The 16,316-nt window shown below is 47.5% G+C and overlaps 2 protein-coding genes across 2 annotated transcripts in view; both read right to left on the bottom strand.

Annotated features, from left to right (window-relative positions):
• Window positions 1-9,790, bottom strand: part of IFT172 (intraflagellar transport 172) — a 45,060-nt gene extending 35,270 nt beyond the window's left edge. Inside the window, exons 1-9 of the mRNA XM_025353539.1 lie at window positions 9,600-9,790; window positions 5,389-5,532; window positions 5,043-5,155; window positions 4,564-4,603; window positions 4,208-4,273; window positions 3,917-3,996; window positions 3,626-3,713; window positions 1,344-1,558; window positions 319-442 (exon numbers count right to left, since the gene is read on the bottom strand). Coding sequence (XP_025209324.1) covers window positions 319-442; window positions 1,344-1,558; window positions 3,626-3,713; window positions 3,917-3,996; window positions 4,208-4,273; window positions 4,564-4,603; window positions 5,043-5,155; window positions 5,389-5,532; window positions 9,600-9,638 — 909 coding nt within the window. The 5' untranslated portion in view covers window positions 9,639-9,790. The remainder of the gene's footprint in view (window positions 1-318; window positions 443-1,343; window positions 1,559-3,625; window positions 3,714-3,916; window positions 3,997-4,207; window positions 4,274-4,563; window positions 4,604-5,042; window positions 5,156-5,388; window positions 5,533-9,599) is intronic.
• A 2,085-nt stretch (window positions 9,791-11,875) lies between these two features.
• On the bottom strand, window positions 11,876-15,500 carry FNDC4 (fibronectin type III domain containing 4). The gene is made up of 7 exons (XM_025354016.1): window positions 14,878-15,500; window positions 14,552-14,698; window positions 14,357-14,472; window positions 13,937-14,141; window positions 13,396-13,485; window positions 12,660-12,784; window positions 11,876-12,480 (listed from the first exon to the last, which is right to left on the bottom strand). Exons 2-7 carry the CDS (start codon window positions 14,634-14,636, stop codon window positions 12,445-12,447), a joined length of 657 nt encoding a protein of 218 aa, XP_025209801.1. The 5' UTR covers window positions 14,637-14,698; window positions 14,878-15,500; the 3' UTR covers window positions 11,876-12,444.
• Window positions 15,501-16,316: the final 816 nt, after the last annotated feature.

Raw genomic sequence — 16,316 nt, forward strand, 5'->3', positions numbered from 1 at the left:
GAGTTGGCAGTGAAAGACCTGGCAGTTTTTGGAATTACCATAAGGAAAGAGGCTACAATCATTGGACTCAAGGGCACAACATATTAATGGGATAAAAGGGAGAAACTAGCCCTGCTTACACACAATTTTTTGTCCCTTTTGTGACCTCCAATAAAGTATGAATTTCTCTTTCCTGCCTTTAACGCCAGAATTTTAGGTTAGGGTCAAAAGGAAAGAGGAGATTTTCTAGTGTCAGGGAAGAGTGCTTTAGGATAAGGCAGGATTTTTTTCTAGTTTGGTGAAAGTCACCAATCCAGAAAGGGATTACTAGTAACACACCACACAGAGCCGTGAGCCATCCCGCTTCCAGGCCAAGGCAGTGATGGTGTATAAATTGGCAATCTCCTTGGGCTTTGCCTCTTCCCAGATGCTTCTTTGAGGGCTCCAGTTGAACACCCGAAGCCTGAAATAAAGTATGTGGCTTTTAGAAGAGATCAAGGCTGAGCTAAAGAGTGCAAATGGGCTTATGAGCAAAGGAAATTAGTCTTGCTATATCAGAAAAGAAAGGAAATAAAAAGAACAGACAAGCTAGGCAGTCTAGCAGGAGAGGATATAAAGGTGCACAGGAAATAAGCTGGGAAAATCAAGGCAAAACTAAAATAGAATAAGTGTGAGGGGAGCAGAGAAAACAAAAAGACCAGGGCAGGTGAGAAAAATAAGCTACTAGAAGCAAAAAAAATATGCAACAAGGAGATAAATGGTAGGAGTCAGTGAAGAAAGAAGAGAACACAAGGAGACATAAGATTGAAGGGGGTAGAAACACAGGACTGACAAAGCTGGGGTTAAACACATGCCAGAGAAATGACGAGACCTGGAACATGGCTGTTTATCTGCTGTTCCATCATTCATTCATTCATTCGCCAAACATCTGAGCATATCTTAGATATAAAGCATGTAGATGCTAATCTAGGCACTGGAGATAAAAAGATGAATAATAAGGCCCCTTCTTAAGGACTCTGATTCAGCCATCTATCTGGCTACACAACAACAGTTTGCAAACAACAAACTGTAATATAATGTGAGAAACTCTAAGCGGTCTCAAAGAGGGCAATGGAAACAGAAAATAGAGATGAATTTTGCTATGGAAGTGCAGGGAGAGGCACAGAGACAAAACAAGAGCCCAGGACGTTTTGGAACTGCCAGCACACCAATGGATGGAGGGAGCAGGAAGAGGAAAGCGCATGAATTACATACATACATTTGATTCTGCTCCAGTCTCCCACTCTGGCTCAGAATAATTTGGCTAAAGCAGAGAGTGTTCACAGAGAAAGCAGGCAGAAGATAAAACTGGAAAGGGGACTCACCTGTCATAACTTCCTAGCACAACAGACTGGCCCCCAGGACTTGCTACAGCTGTGGTGAACTCCCGCTCCTGAGGGTCACGGCTATAATCAAAAGTTTGTAGCACGTGGCCTTCTTTTCCATAGGCTACAATCTTCCGATCACAGCCTGCAGCCACAATGCTATTGGTTGCCCATGCCAAGGCATAGGGTGGACACGGGTGGTTAACCAACTTCCCCTAAGACAGAAGTAGAGGGTTTCAATCACTCTCCGAAGACTCCACCCAAAAAATTCCTCATTCTCAACACCTGGTACCTTCACTCTGACCATAATACCCTGCAGAAGTCTCTTCCAACATTTTCCTATCCCAACACAACCTAATCCTGAACTCTTCACAAATTGTCACATACACACACACACACACACACACACACATCCCTGTACAAACACTTGTTGACCTTGTGCTCTAGAAAAACCTCAAAATGCTTGTATATTGGAATTTTCTTTTTTTTTTTTTTTGAGACAGAGTCTCACTCTGTTGCCCAGGTTGGAATGCAGTGGCGCAATCTTGGCTTGCTGCAACCTCTGCCTCCTGGGTTCAAGTGATTCTCCTGCCTCAGCCTCCTGAGTAGCTGGGATTACAGGTGTGTGCCACCACACCAGGCTAATTTTTGTATTTTTAGTAGAGATGGGGTTTCACCATGTTGGTCAGGCTGGTCTTGAACTCCTGACCTTGTGATTCTCGGCCTCTCAAAGTGCTGGGATTACAGGCATGAGCCACCGTGCCCGGCACGTATTGGAAATTTTTAATATATACCTGGTAAAGCTCCTCCAAAACGGAGACATCCTACACATTAACCAACAGCATCTAGGCCCACAAAGAGCATAGGGCTTCTTTTTTTAAGGAGGGTTAAATTTAATTATTATACAAGTAATTCTCTCTCTTTTTTTTTTTTTGAGATGGAGTCTCACTCTGTCACCTGGGCTAGAGTGCAGTGGTGCATTCCACCTCACTGCAACCTTCGCCTCCTGGGTTCAACCGATTCTCCTGCCTCAGTCTCCCGAGTAGCTGGGATTCCAGGCACATGCCACCACACCTGGCTAATTTTTGTATTTTTAGTAGAGATGGGGTTTCACCATGTTGGCCAGGCTGGTCTCGAACTCCTGACCTCAGGTGATCCACCCGCCTCAGCCTCCCAAAGTGCTGGAATTACAGGAGTGAGCCACTGTGCCCGGCTTATACAAGTAATTCTTTTTTTTTTTTTTTTTTTTAAGACGGCGTTTCCCTCTTGTTGCCCAGTCTGGAGTACAATGGCATGCGATCTTGGCTTACTGCAACCTCTGCCTCCCAGGTTCAAGCGATTCTCCTGCCTCAGCCTCCCAAATAGCTGGGATTATAGGCATGTGCCACCAGGCCCAGCTAATTTTTTTGTATCTATTAGAGACGGGGTTTCACCTTGTTCGTCAGGCTGGTCTCGAATTCCTGACCTCAGGTGATCCACCCGCCTTGGCCTCCCAAAGTGCTGGGATTACAGGCATGCACAACTGTGCACAGCCCACAAGTAATTCTTAATGTAAATGATTCAAACAATACAGAATTATATAGAGTAACATGAAAGTTTCCTTTTTATTCCCCATCTTTTTCCTTTCCCCTCTCCAGAGTAAACTGTTAACTCTTGTTTCTATGAAACCACATACATAAATATATATTATATATATATTTTACACAAATAGGAATAATTTTCACTTTTCATTACCCTAAGAGTTTTTATTTCCCTTTGTCTCAAAGTCCCTTCCACCTGAGTCATCCCTTCTTATAAGTAGTAAGCTCCAGGCTCCTAAACACAAATCCTTTCAGTGGCCACATCCAACTTTGTCTCTGTCCCTGAGGTCTCACTCCTCTAGCTTCCTCCCTTAGTACCTCAATCCAAATGCCTTAGAAGTCCAACCTCCTCTAGGAGGGTTCCTGGAATTTCCTTATCCCCTATCCCACAGCATCCTTTTTTTTTTTTTTTTTTTTTTTTTTCTGAGACAGGGTCTTGTTCTGTCACCCAGGCTGTAGTGCAGTGGTGCTATTTCAGCTCACTGCAGCCTCAGCCTCCTGGGCTCAAGTGATCCTCCCACTTCAGCTTCCTGAGTAGCTGGGATTACAGGCCCACGCCACCATGCCCAACTAATTTTTGTATTTTTTTTTTTTTTTTTTTGGGTAGAGACAGGGTTTCACTGTGTTGCCCAGGCTGGTTTCAAACTCCTAGACTCAAGCAATCCACCCACGTCAGCCTCCCACAACATTCTTTATTCATACCTGTGACTCTCCAGAGCCTTCATCATCAAAGAAATACCTAACAATGGTACCATCTGCATGACCAGAGAGAATTCCTTTCCCAGAGCAACTAAAAAAGGAGAAAGGAGAGAAATATAGGAAGAGATTATTTTATCTCACCAAGAAAGCCCCTTTCTCTGTCAAACACAACCCTGTCTGTGGTTCCTGCTACCAGTTCTCCTGCCTTTCATACTATGGTCTTGCAGTCCATATTTCCCCACAGCGTTTTTCTAACACTTCCAGACTCTTGTGATACTACTCCTCTTCACTCACTTTGTTGTCAGGGACACCACGTAAGACTCTGTCCCATAGATGGTAGATGATTTATTAGTTTTGGTGTTTGCTAAACGAACCTGAAAATGGAAAAATGACAGAAGTATGGTTAGGCTATTTTAAATTTAACTAGGCCTTAAGAAAAAAAGGAAAAACTATCCCACAAAACTGGTCCCTATGCATTCTCCCCAGCATACAACTTGATCCTAAGAAAGAGGGTGAACCATATTCCTCTCTCCAGAACCATTATCCCTACCACCCCCTCTCTTGTGTTTCCCTTCCCTCTTTTACCTTCCCTTCAGCCAGCCCAAAGACAATGATGTACTCTGCGGGCCACTGCAGACAAGTGACAGCACTCTGTGTGAAAGGAAATGATAAAAAGGATAACCCCATCTGTGTGGGCCAACACATTTATAACAACTTCAACACCCCACCACACACCACCACGTCAATCTCCTATATGGAAGGGACACAACAGGGCTCTAAGGAAGACAGCAGATGACCGTGTACAGCCACGAAGCACCATCCTTGCAGTAGGAAAAGTCACATTCAGATGTTAGAAATGCAACTCCTGGCTGTATTTATAAGTAGATATATTGATATATGTTTGTTCATCCTAAGCTTCCAGTGACTGGTCTGAACTTTACCGTCTGGATGAACTTGTTGCAGATGACTTTCTTGTCACCCCTGCCAAACAAAAGGAGGGGAAACATATTAAAAACCACTTCCATAAACAAATTGCCAAAAATGATGCTGAGGGAAGAGAAGAAAGAGCAGATTTCTTCCCTGGCCCACTAGTGTTTCTGACTACTCTGTAGGAGCCCTGAAGGGAGGCATATAAGGCAGCCTAAGAAGTTTCAGAACAATAACAAAGATGCGACATCACTCTGGGCTTCCAGGATCTCACAGGGCCTGCTGTTGATCTTGGACTGTTTCCTCCAGGGATGGGACTGCAGAACACGAGGCACAGGCGAAGGCAGAAAAGCAACAACAGACTCCAGAAAGTCTCTGCCTTCAACGGTCAAGCTTGGCTTCTCATCCTCTTTATTTCCCCTCCCAAGTGAGGCATTTCTCTTGCCTTCCCCTTCTTTCCCGGGCAATCGCATCTCCCAATCTCTATCCTCACCAATCTTCTCCAATCTTGTAGACATAGATGATGTTGTCAGTCTGTCCTATGGCAATTTTAGTGGAATCAGGAGAAAAAGCCATGCCCTTCACCATATAGCTCTTCCTGCCATACTAACAAAAAAAAAAAAAGAAAGAAAGAAAAAGAAAAAGAAGTAATGAGCACACATGAAAGAAAAAAGAGAAAAAAAAAGGTATATGTGTGCTCCTAAGGGAGCTTGAGGATTTATACTGAGAAAAAGGTGGGGTGCACCATTTCCTATGCCGACGGCTAGGAGGCAGACTGGGTCTTCCAGGGTTGTGAGACCCCACCAACAGGTTAAGGTACACGTGAATACACTGTTTACCTTCATGTCAGCTGGTTTGGTGGAGAATTTATCTCTCCGTTCTCCATGTTCATCATACAGCAAGACTACTCGGTCCACTGTGCAGACAGCAAATTTGGCATTGTTCTGGGACCAAGCCATGCAAGTCACCTTTGCAGCTCCATCCTGCAGAGGCAAAGGGGTAAAAACAAACCCGTGTGCTGGTCTAGAATACCAAAAGCATTTCTAGTTCTATTAATTCTAGTGTAATTCTGGTCAATTTTCTTTCTGTCATGATTCTATCCTCAAAACAAAGAGATGCCTGTAGCCCATCCTGGTCTCCAAGGCCTTCAGATCCTGGACTGTGAGAACAATGTGTTTCCAGAGACTCATATGCAAATGCACTAAGAGGCAGTGTGCTAAGTCAACTGTATGAATGAATCTCTGCAATGGCCTCCTTGTTCCCAGGTCTACGACTGAAATAAATTCAATTAGTCTGGTAAGTTTTGGTCGTTAGCCATTCATTCAATTAATAGTTTTTGAGCACCTTATTGATCAAGGCACATGGCCAGGGGCTGAGAGACAAAAAACAAACCATAGATCCTGCCTCCAGGTCTAATAAGATGGTGTAAAATAGGAAAAGTCCTATTAAAGTATGTATAAAATACTGCAATAGTTTGGAGAAGCCTGAGAGAATTTTATGCTTAAATTATCAAAATTAAGCTTTGAAGAATGAATGCAGTTGAGTAGGAAGTTATCTGAGATGGAAGGAATGGCAATGAGCAAAGGCAAGTTCTGGACAAGAAACAGTAATTTAGTTTATTTGAAACTATTATACCTTATAAATAGTAGAATAGAAGGGGTAGGGCAGGAAAAACGGCCAGCTCAGGAAGTCTTTGAAGCCAGGCAAAGGAGTTTGGGCTTATTTGGCAGGAAGGGGAGAGACAGTGAGAGTTCAAGATAGGGGGAGTACGAGTTGAGACTCAGGATGAACAATCCCACTTTCTTTTCTTCTTAACTACCCACTTCACAGAAACTCAAGTTAGAAGTTACCCAGGTGAATTATTCTGACTTGGATCTGACCCTTCCAACACTAGCTCTGGTCCTAAGGGACTAGTTCTGTTATGAAGGGTTTCCTTCCTTGAAAACAAAACATTTATTCTGCTTTTCTTCTGCTCCAATTGTTTGATTAATTATTTGGATACTAGAGTTCTGGCTTAAAACATTGACACTTTTCACTCCAAACTCACCTATCTCCAAAGTCAGAAATAAAAAGGCTCTTTTCCTCCAAATCCTCAAGCCAGAAAATAGCCACACCACCATCACTATGATCCTCTAACTCTTCATTATATTAGGTTAGAAGGGCTGAGGGCTCCTCATCAACCGTTGCTGATCCTCCTGCTTTATCACTTTGCCCAATCCTGGGCATGCAGCCCTACCTGCATCATGACATCATCTTATTTTGAGAGACTGAAGGAGGATTTCATTTCCAATTTTTCCGTTAGGGCAAAGAAATGTTTAAATTACATATTCAAGAGACAGCTTGCTGAGCAATGAGCACAAATCTCTTTCTTTTTTTTTTGTCTTCTCCAACTGCGGAGAGAGCACAACTATTTTCTGTTCTAATTTCCTTCTGTTTTTTTCTTTTTTTTTTTGATGGAGTCTCACTCTGTCCCCCAGGCTGGAGTGCAGTGTCACAATCTCAGCTCACTGCAACCTCTGTTTCTTAGGCTCAAGGATTCTCCTGCCTCAGCCTCCCAAGTAGCTGAGGCCATAGGCGTGCGCTATCGTGCCCGGCTAATTTTTTTGTATTTTTGGTAGAGACAGGGTTTCACCGTATTGCCCAGGCTGGTCTTGAACTCCTGACCTCAAGTGATCCACTTGCCTTGGCCTCCCGAAGTGCTGGGATTACAGATGTGAGCCATCATGCCCGGCCTGTGTTCTAATTTCCTTCTATTGTCCAAATGCCACACCCTCTGTGAAGCCTTCCTGATTTCCATAATCAATTCTGCTTTCTCTACAATATGTACCTCACTAGATTGTTTTATTAAGTGAGGTAGGGAATAAAATAATAAGAGCTTGCCTTTAACAAGTACTTACCATAGAATAGGCATTTTGATAAGTGCCTGACAAGCATAATCTCATTTTACCTCATAACACTGAGGTAGATGCTATTATCCCCCTTTTACAGATGGAGGAATGGAAGCGCAAAAAGATTAAGTAATTTGCCCAAGTTCACATACACCGTTTGTAAGTGGTAGGACCATGATTTATTTAATTAATTAATTTACTTTTTGAGGCAGAGTCTCGCTCTGTCACCCAGGCTGGAGTGCAGTGGTGCGATCTCAGCTCACTGCAATCTCTGCCTCCTGAGTTCAAGTGATTCTCCCATCTCAGCCTCCCAAGTAGCTAGGATTACAGGCATGCACCACCACACCTAGCTAATTTTTGTATTTTTAGTAGAGGTGGGGTTTCACCATGTTGGCCAGGCTGGTCTCGAACCCCTGACCTCTGGTGATCCGCCTGCCTCGGCCTCCCAAAGTGCTTGGTTTACAGGCATGAACCACTGCACCTGGCCTAGAATCATGATTTAAATCCATAAACCACAATCCCAATTTCTTTATTAAGATGCCCTAGTACATATTACACATTCAGTTATGGAACATCTTATTTATTTTTGAGACAGAGTCTCGCTCTGTCACCCAGGCTGGAGTGCAGTGGTGTGATCACGTCTCACTGCAGCCTTGACCTCCTGGGCTCAGGAGATCCTCCCACCTCAGTGACCCCAGCAGCTGGGCCTACAGGTGCTTGCCACCACACGTGGCTAATTTTTTTTTTTTTTTTTTTGACATAGTGTCACTCCTGTCCCCCACGATCTCGGCTCACTGCAACCTCTGCTTCCCAGGTTCAAGCGATTCTCCTTCCTCAGCCTCCTGAGCAGCTGGGATTACAGGCAGCTGCCACCACACCTGGCTAATTTTTGTATTTTTAGTAGAGATGGGTTTCACCATGTTGACCAGGCTGGACTCGAACTCCTGACCTCAGGTGATCCGCCCGCCTTGGCCTCCCAAAGTGCTGGGATTACAGGCGTGAGCCACTGCATCTGGTCAAAATTTTTTTGTAGAGGTCCTGGACTCCTGGGCCCAAGTGATCCTCCCACCTTGGCCTCCCAAATTGCTGGGATTACAGGTGTGAGCCACAGTGCCTGGCCAGACATCTTATTCTTATTAGCTTTGTATTATTCTGTCCTTTGATTTTTGAATGTCCTTTCCTCTTGTCTATCAATTTTTCACACTGCTTTTCAGTTTACAATGCTCTTTTGTTTATATTACTCTATATAACTCTTCCCCAAGTCCCCCAAAGTTGCCATTAGTACTCATGTTTTTCAAATGAAGAAGTTTGTGAGTGCTCCGAGACACCGTATGATAAAGGCTAAAGTTAGAAATATCAGGTCATTTGTTTAAAGTAGTGGTGGCCAGCCTGGTCAACATGGGAAAACCTCGTCTCCACAAAAAAACAAAAACAAAAGCAAGCAAACAAACAAACAAAAATTAACCGGGCGTGCTACTTGGGAGGCTATGGCAGGAAAATCGCTTGAACCCGGGAGGCGGAGGTTGCAGTGAGATCACGCCACTGCACTCCAGCCTGGGCGACAGAGCAAGACTCTGACTCAAATAGTTAAATAAATAAATAGTGGTGGATCTGAAATAAGGACAAGGTAAGAAATTTTAGAAAGAAAGTAAGAAAGAAGTGGTGGAGCTAGGACTTAAATTCTGCTGTGCTAACTCCAAAGTCCACCCTTTCTTCACCATGTTTCAGGGCTCCTCACCTGGTGCCCAGCCTCTCCTGAATCAGAATACACGGTTCGGTCTTTGCACTCCCCCTTCAGGGCTTGCACCTAAGGCGTTTATTTAATTATGGGCAGATTCATACTCGCTGCTTACATGTGCACCTCTCCCTCTAATACGAGCCTCCTGAAGGCAGGGGAATAAGTCGGGTGGTTTGGGTATCCTTCGAGTCCCAGCACGGGGCCTGTACACAACTGATGTGAATGAAATGTAAGGAAAGCTACAAGTCCTTAGCGCTGCATCTCGCCTCCTGAACACTGTATCGACAGGACAGGGTCCAGATCATCGCTATATCCTTTATAGCCTTCTGCACACAGTAGGAGCTCAATATCATTAAACTTCAGTTCCCCCACTTTTCTTGGAACATAAAGCGGAAGGGGGAGGGACTGGCAGGCAACTCCTCACCTGAGGGCTCAGCAGGGTCCTCAGGTGCTTCAACTGCATGACGCACACTTGTCTCTCAGATGCTACCAGACAGCGACAACTCCCGTGGTTACCTGGACAACCCGCCACGCAGTCGCAGCGACAGCCGCTGACGCTTATGCGACCGGAGCGCAACACGCGTCGCAAGGTTACACGTAGCTTTGCGGCGAAGCAAACAGAACGTGCGCAAGCGCCGTGAGACCTAGGGCGGGCCCTTGAGAAGGCTTGATGAATGCTCCCCTTGACCAATCCCGTCGCCGCATGCAAACTCAAGACCAAGCCCCGCCCACAAGTCTTCGGCCAGCCCTGGGTCCTACGTCATAGCGGTCCGTCTCGCTCTTTGATGTACCTGGCTGTTGCTGAGTGCACTCTCTTTCAATCCTCACAACCCTGGAGGGAAGCAGGGCGGTTGCCATGATAGGCCTTTTGCAGTTGGCGGAATTGTACCCAAATAGGTTACATGACTTGCACGGAATCGCAAGGCTGATAACGATAGCTAACGATGAATACTATGTGTCTGCCAGATACTGTGTAAAGTATTGTACGTGCATTTATGTCATTTAATCCCAAAACCGCCTTTTGAAGAGGATAGCGTTATTATTAGTCGCATTTTACATAACAGGAGACTCAAGGCACTTGCTCAAACTAACACAGCCAGCGAAGGACTTGGAACTGGGATTCAACCCAGAGTTAGTAGCTTTAAACAGCTTTTATGTTCCTTCTCAACTCCAAGCTCGCTCTCTGCATGCCACGATACTATAAAATCTGTGACACTCCCATCCCAATAAATGACATTTATTCTCAGAATCTGAGAGATGAGTGTTTTGGAACCAGCTGCCAAAGAAACGTAAGGTACACTACTTCCAAATCAGGTAATGGTGAGTTAAAGACTGCTGTTTATATTGGAATGCTTTTATGGTTCAGTTTGTTGTTGTTGTAGTTGTTGTTTTGAGAGTGAATTTCGCTCTTGTTGCCCAGGCTGGAGTGCAATAGCGCAGTCTTGGCTCACTGCAACCTCTGCCTCCCAGGTTCAAGCGATTTTCCTGCCTCAGCCTCCCAAGTAGCTGGGATTACAGGCATGCGCCACCATGCCCGACTAATTTTGTATTTTAGTAGGGACTGGGTTTCTCCATGTTGGTCAGGCTGGTCTTGAGCTCCCAACCTCATGTGATTCACTTGCCTCAGCCTCCCAAAATGCTGGGATTACAGGCGTAAACCATGGTTCCTGGCCTATGGTTCAGTTTTGAGGGCAGACCTGACTTGGCTCACCCGACAGGTTGTCTTGTGATACCTGGGGTTAGAAGTTGGTTAAGTAGAAAAGGGACTGACCTGTTGATCTTTGTTTGGATTGGAGTCCCTTTCAGACTTTTTGGCCTATCTTCTAACATACCAGAGAGATTGAAATGCAGAAAGGAATTATTCATAAGCCTGCTCTGAAATGATCCAAAGTTGGGAAGATCTGTAACTCTCCAGAAAGTGTAGCATATGCTCTCCAGACAGACTGTGGGTCCAGAAGCCTTCCCCAACAGTGGTTGCAAATGTCAACAGGTGTTTGTCTCATGGCTACCAACCAACCCTTAGAAAATAGGAAAGAGCAGAGGACAGCCCGTATTTTCACAGGAAACAAGTAGGCCTCAGAGCTCAAATGATAATTCTTTTGACAGGGGAGTCCCAACCCCTCAGTTTTATTTTCAGGATCTTCCTCTGGATATGGTGGCAGAGCATGAATATAAACTCATTTATGATTTACAGTTATTATTGAATTTGACTAAACAGAGACAGAGATGAACACGAAGGAGGGAAGAACAGACACAGGAACACATAGGATAGGAGCATGTGGCGCCAAGGAATCCATGAGTGTAGCTGTCCTTTCATTAGTCCCCAAGACACTGCTTAGTCCTTTTCTGACCATTAGCCCAGGGTTGATGGAGGAGTCAGAAGAATAAGTGCTGAGGAGCTGTGCTGTCAATGCAAGCAGTGAAGATAAAAAGGCTGGTGCTCTTTCATATGATATGCCTTCGTTTTCAGTGGTACAGGAACTTATATCTTTCTCTTCTCTTTTTTCCCCTTCTCACCCAACAAAGCAAAATAATCTGGGGTTCTAGTTTTCTACACCTCTTCTTCCTGGCCCTATCCTAGGGTGGGGTATTATCACATCTTGCAATGCTCCTGTCAAGTAGGTGGTGGTGTAAGGGGCCCTTGGAGGGTCGGGAGAGAGACAAGGTGAAGAAATGTTTTCAGCATACTATACAGTCAGCTCCAGTTTGTCCAAGAACCTTTATTGGAAAAATGTCCAAGGAGTGAGATCACTAGCAGCTGACGGGGCTGCCAGGTGAGAGGGGGAGCACCTGAGGCTCCATGGAAGACATTGGAGTAGTGCAGTGCAGCATCTGCCTCTAGGCTCAGACAATTCCTTTTATTTGTTGGGGTAAGAGGAGTACCCACAGAAAATGCGACCAGTCCCTCTCTGAGGCCCAGAGGCAAGATGTGGGGGCAGCTGGGGATGCTGAGAGTCCTGATACAGGTGAAATGGGGCCCCCATTTGGGACCTAATGGAGTAGGATACAACAAGTGACTCTCCCCTGGACCGGGGGATGGAAGGAGATATCCCATCTGATATCCACTCCCCAGGTCCAGGGGCACAGACTCTTAACAGACCTACCTTCTGGCTCTGCTCACAGTGGAAAGAGGATGGGTACCAGGCCTGAGATTGTGGGAGTGTCATTACCCTCTGGGAGTCTCAGGCAGATCACCATCTTGGGCTCTCCCTGACCCCATCCCCATCCCCAGTTGTTAGTGCATCTCTCTTCTGGGTGTGTTTCTTCACTCAAACGTCGATGGTGTTGATAGATGGTGATTTTTTCTGTGAAAGAAAATGGCCTGTGTCTCAATTTCAGGAAGGTAATAGGTGCCACCCTTTCTCTCCAGCCTCCCCCATCTCAGGTCTTCCATTTTCCATCTTTTTCTGCCCCTCTTTGGCCTTCTTCCTTTCCCTGTCAGGGGCAGAATCACCCTTTCCGCCCTCACTGGCCCCCACATCACCTGTCTTGTCCCCACTGGCCTTCCCTGAGGACTCTGTTCCGGCCCCTTTCCCTTCTCCTTGGGATTGTTGTTGGAGTCATTGTCCTTGATGATGTCATACTGACGGCAGAACAGCCCAATTACAGCTGAAACACAATACAGTCTGAGCCTTCATCTCCACCTCCCTCCTCACAGGGAGATACCCACATAGCTTCTAGAAAATCCATGAAGAACATCCTGAACTCCTGGTGCCCATGCAGTCCTCCTCTCTGGGCTCTCAACAGCCTCCTCTCCCTCTCTTCAAAGTTCAAATCATCCCTCCTCAACTAATTATCTCCCCACTCCATTTCTCATTTCTCTCGCTTCTTTTTTTTTTTTTTTTTTTTGAGACAGGGTCTCGCTCTGTTGCTCAGGCTGGAGTGCAGTGGCACAATCTCGGCTCACTCACTGCAACTTCCACCTCCTGAGTTCAAGCGATTCTTCTGCCTCAGCCTCCCGAGTAGCTGGGATTACAGGCACCCTCCAACACACTCCGCTAATTTTTGTATTTTTAGTAGAGACAGGTTTCACTATGTTGGCCAGGCTGGTCTTGAACTCCTGACCTCAGGTGATCTGCCTGCCTTGGCCTCCCAAAGTGCTGGGATTATAGGCGTGAGCCACTGCGACTGGCCCATCTCTCACTTCTTTTTCTCCTGACAACCTTTGCCACCTCACACCTTTACTGAGTCCCTAGTCCCCTGTCTAGCTGCTTACTCACCAGCCCACATGAGCAACACCACCACAATGATGACCACTTCCCCAGTCTGCAGTGGCCGCTCTCCATCCAGACCCTCCACTGTGATGTCACCTGAGAAAGAAGAAGGCAGACTCCGGGTTACTGGGGAATAGCTATCTATGTAGACATATGCAGGATGGAGATGCTGGGGATTAGAGAGGGTAGACTCATCATAATATTGCCCTTGGAGTGTAGGGTAGCCCCTCCCTGGGAGGAAGCCATTGGTGGACAGGTGGTTAGCGACCAAAAAGCAGGATGGCTGCAGGTTTATTACGCACTCATGCAGGCTGCAGCTGATGTGAAGTTGGGTAACAGGAAGCTTAAAAGCCCTTCCCCCGAAAAACTCAATACCAGCCTGTCTATACCCAGTCCCCTTCCCACCTGCTTTTCCTTCCTTTCCTGGCAGTACAATGAATTAAATCATCCTATTCAACTCAGCTAGTCTGTTGCTTGTCTTAGAGAAGTAAGTAAGAGGCTGCAAGCCAGGTGAGCAGCCAGAGAATCCAATAGCACAGACCCTCACCTGGGCTTGAGCTGTTTGAAGGTAGCCGGTCAGAACCCTTGAGAGTTCGGAAGTGCACCCGGGGCCCTGGGGGGCTCTCTCCCCGAAGGCCGATGCTCCTGACCTGCACTGTGTAGTCACTGTCTTCAGCCAGGCCCCAGAGGGCACAGGCCCGGGTGGTGGTGTTCACCTCCCGAATCACACGCTGCCCGGGGCCATTCTGCCGCTGCAGGGAGATGAGGGGAGAGGAGGACAGCCTCACCCCAGTGCCAGGCTACAAGGCTCAACCAGAGACTCTTCAACATCCAAGCACTCCGGGGGAGTAGCGTGAAAAGGGCAGCCTGAGCCAGGATACGGCAGCTTCCAGATCCCCCCACCTAAGTGAAGAAATGTGCAGAAATCTAAGGACACAGGTTGGGGGAGCAGAAGGGTGATTCATACTTGCTGGGAAATGGAGTAGCCAATGACGATGTTGCCTTCTGGGACGTCCCAGGACACAGTGGCCGAGTTGGCTCTGAGGTGAGTGACCGTCACATTCACAGGAGAGGGAGGCCGGTCTGTGGGAGCCAGGGTGTTAACAGGTTTCACCCACTGACTAGCTCTGGTTGACCCTCCGCCCCGTTCCCCTTTACTTACCTGCTCGCAGGAAGCCCAGGTCACAGCTGACCAGCAGGAGGACCGTGGGGCTTAGATATGGGGAAAGGGGCATCAGCGAAGCCATGTCCCCACCGAGTCCGCTGGGGGGGGGCACTGTGGCATCCGCTTGACATCCAGGCGGGGCTCCTGGAGGTGGCAGGAGTTGTGGGGGGTCAAGGACTGCCCACAACGCACGGCGGGGGGGGGGTCGGGCAGCAGCTCTCCTAGGCTCCTCACAGCTCACAACAACCCTATTTTCTCCGCGCCCTCCCACCCCCGCATTGCCCGGGCGCCCCCAGAGTGCGGTCAGCCCTGCCCACACCCACCTCCGCCGGTCCTCGCGGTTGGTCAGGCCTCCGGGGGCTGCTCGGTGCCCAGAGGGCGGCCCATCGCCCGACTCGGTGGCGCTGCCCCTACCCCATCCCGGCGCGGGCCCGGCGAGGCGGGTAGCGCGGGGCCGAGCTGCGGGCCGAGCGGGCGCGGGTCTGCGGAACCCCCAGGGCTCGGGCGGGCCGCGGAGTCTGTCCGGGAGCAGGGGGCGTTGCCCGGACGCTGGCCTGGGTCCCCGGTGCGGGAGGCAGTGCGGCGGCCTCCGCCCGCCCCTGCAGCGGGATGTGACCGTCCCGGAGAGCCAGCCGCCGCCTTCTGCAGCGCTGGCCCCGCTCGCTCCGCCGCAGCCCGGCCGGGACGCGCGGGCCCGCCCCGCCCAGCCGGGGTTCTCGCCGCCGTCATTCCCCTCCCGCCCCCTCACCCCCCGTCCTCTCGGGGCTCCTCCCATGACCCTCCCAATGGCGCCTCCGGGGCCCCCATCCCTTATCCCTTCTCTCTCCCAGCTCAAGCGGACGAGCCGGTGGGGGCGTGCGGGGAGGCGCAGGTGCTAGGGTCTCCGGCACCTGGGAGATCCCCTTCCTCCCCGCGTGGACGAGCCAAGTTGAGAGGAGGAATTCCACCTCCAGTGCCCGAGGGGCTAAGAGGAGAGGGGAGAGAGGGAGGGAGATAATAATTGCTTTAACGATCCCTTACTTGCAGACTGCGTCAGCATTTAAGTCTCTTTCCCATTCATAATCTGATTTAATTCCGTTCACTTTCTCATTCATTCTTTCATTTATTCAGCAAATATTTATTGAACATCTCCTATGTGTCTGGCATTATGTTAAAACCTGGAGATACAGCGATTGTTAAGAGTGTTGGGCTTCTAGGGAGAATCAAAGCGCAAAGACCCCGGCTTTTTAAAAAGAATTATTGTTCCTTTCTTTTCTTTTTTTGTTTTTCTAAAGCTCTGCCACTTACGGTGTGATTTTGGAGAAACTGGCTTATTTGTGCCTCAGGTTTCCCACCTGTAAAGCAAAGCGTGTGAAATCTCACAGGGTTGTTGTGAGGCTCAAATGAGACAATGTGGGGGAAGGATCTTTATAAATCTCACAACACTATGTGACTGGATGATGATGATTAATTTCCACCAATCTGTTAGTTACTTCTTTGTTCAAATAACATGTAAGCCCTTACATTATTTCATGCTTTGGTTGAGTCTGAAATCTGAATTGAGAACCTGTGTATGAGTCCCAATTTGTCCAGTTGTGTGATCTTAAGCAACCAACTCAACTACTCTGAGCCTGTTTCATCACCTGAAAAATGAGGGTGTCAGTATTGACCAACATGTTAGTGTTGGTGTATCCAGTGAAATACTGTCTGTGAAAAGTGTGTTGTTCAGTGTAAATAAATGTTGGCTAACACTGTATTTAGGGCAGATCCTTTGGTTTCTAAT

Source organism: Theropithecus gelada, chromosome 13 (assembly GCF_003255815.1).
Source record: "Theropithecus gelada isolate Dixy chromosome 13, Tgel_1.0, whole genome shotgun sequence".
Taxonomy (NCBI): Eukaryota; Metazoa; Chordata; class Mammalia; order Primates; family Cercopithecidae; genus Theropithecus; species Theropithecus gelada.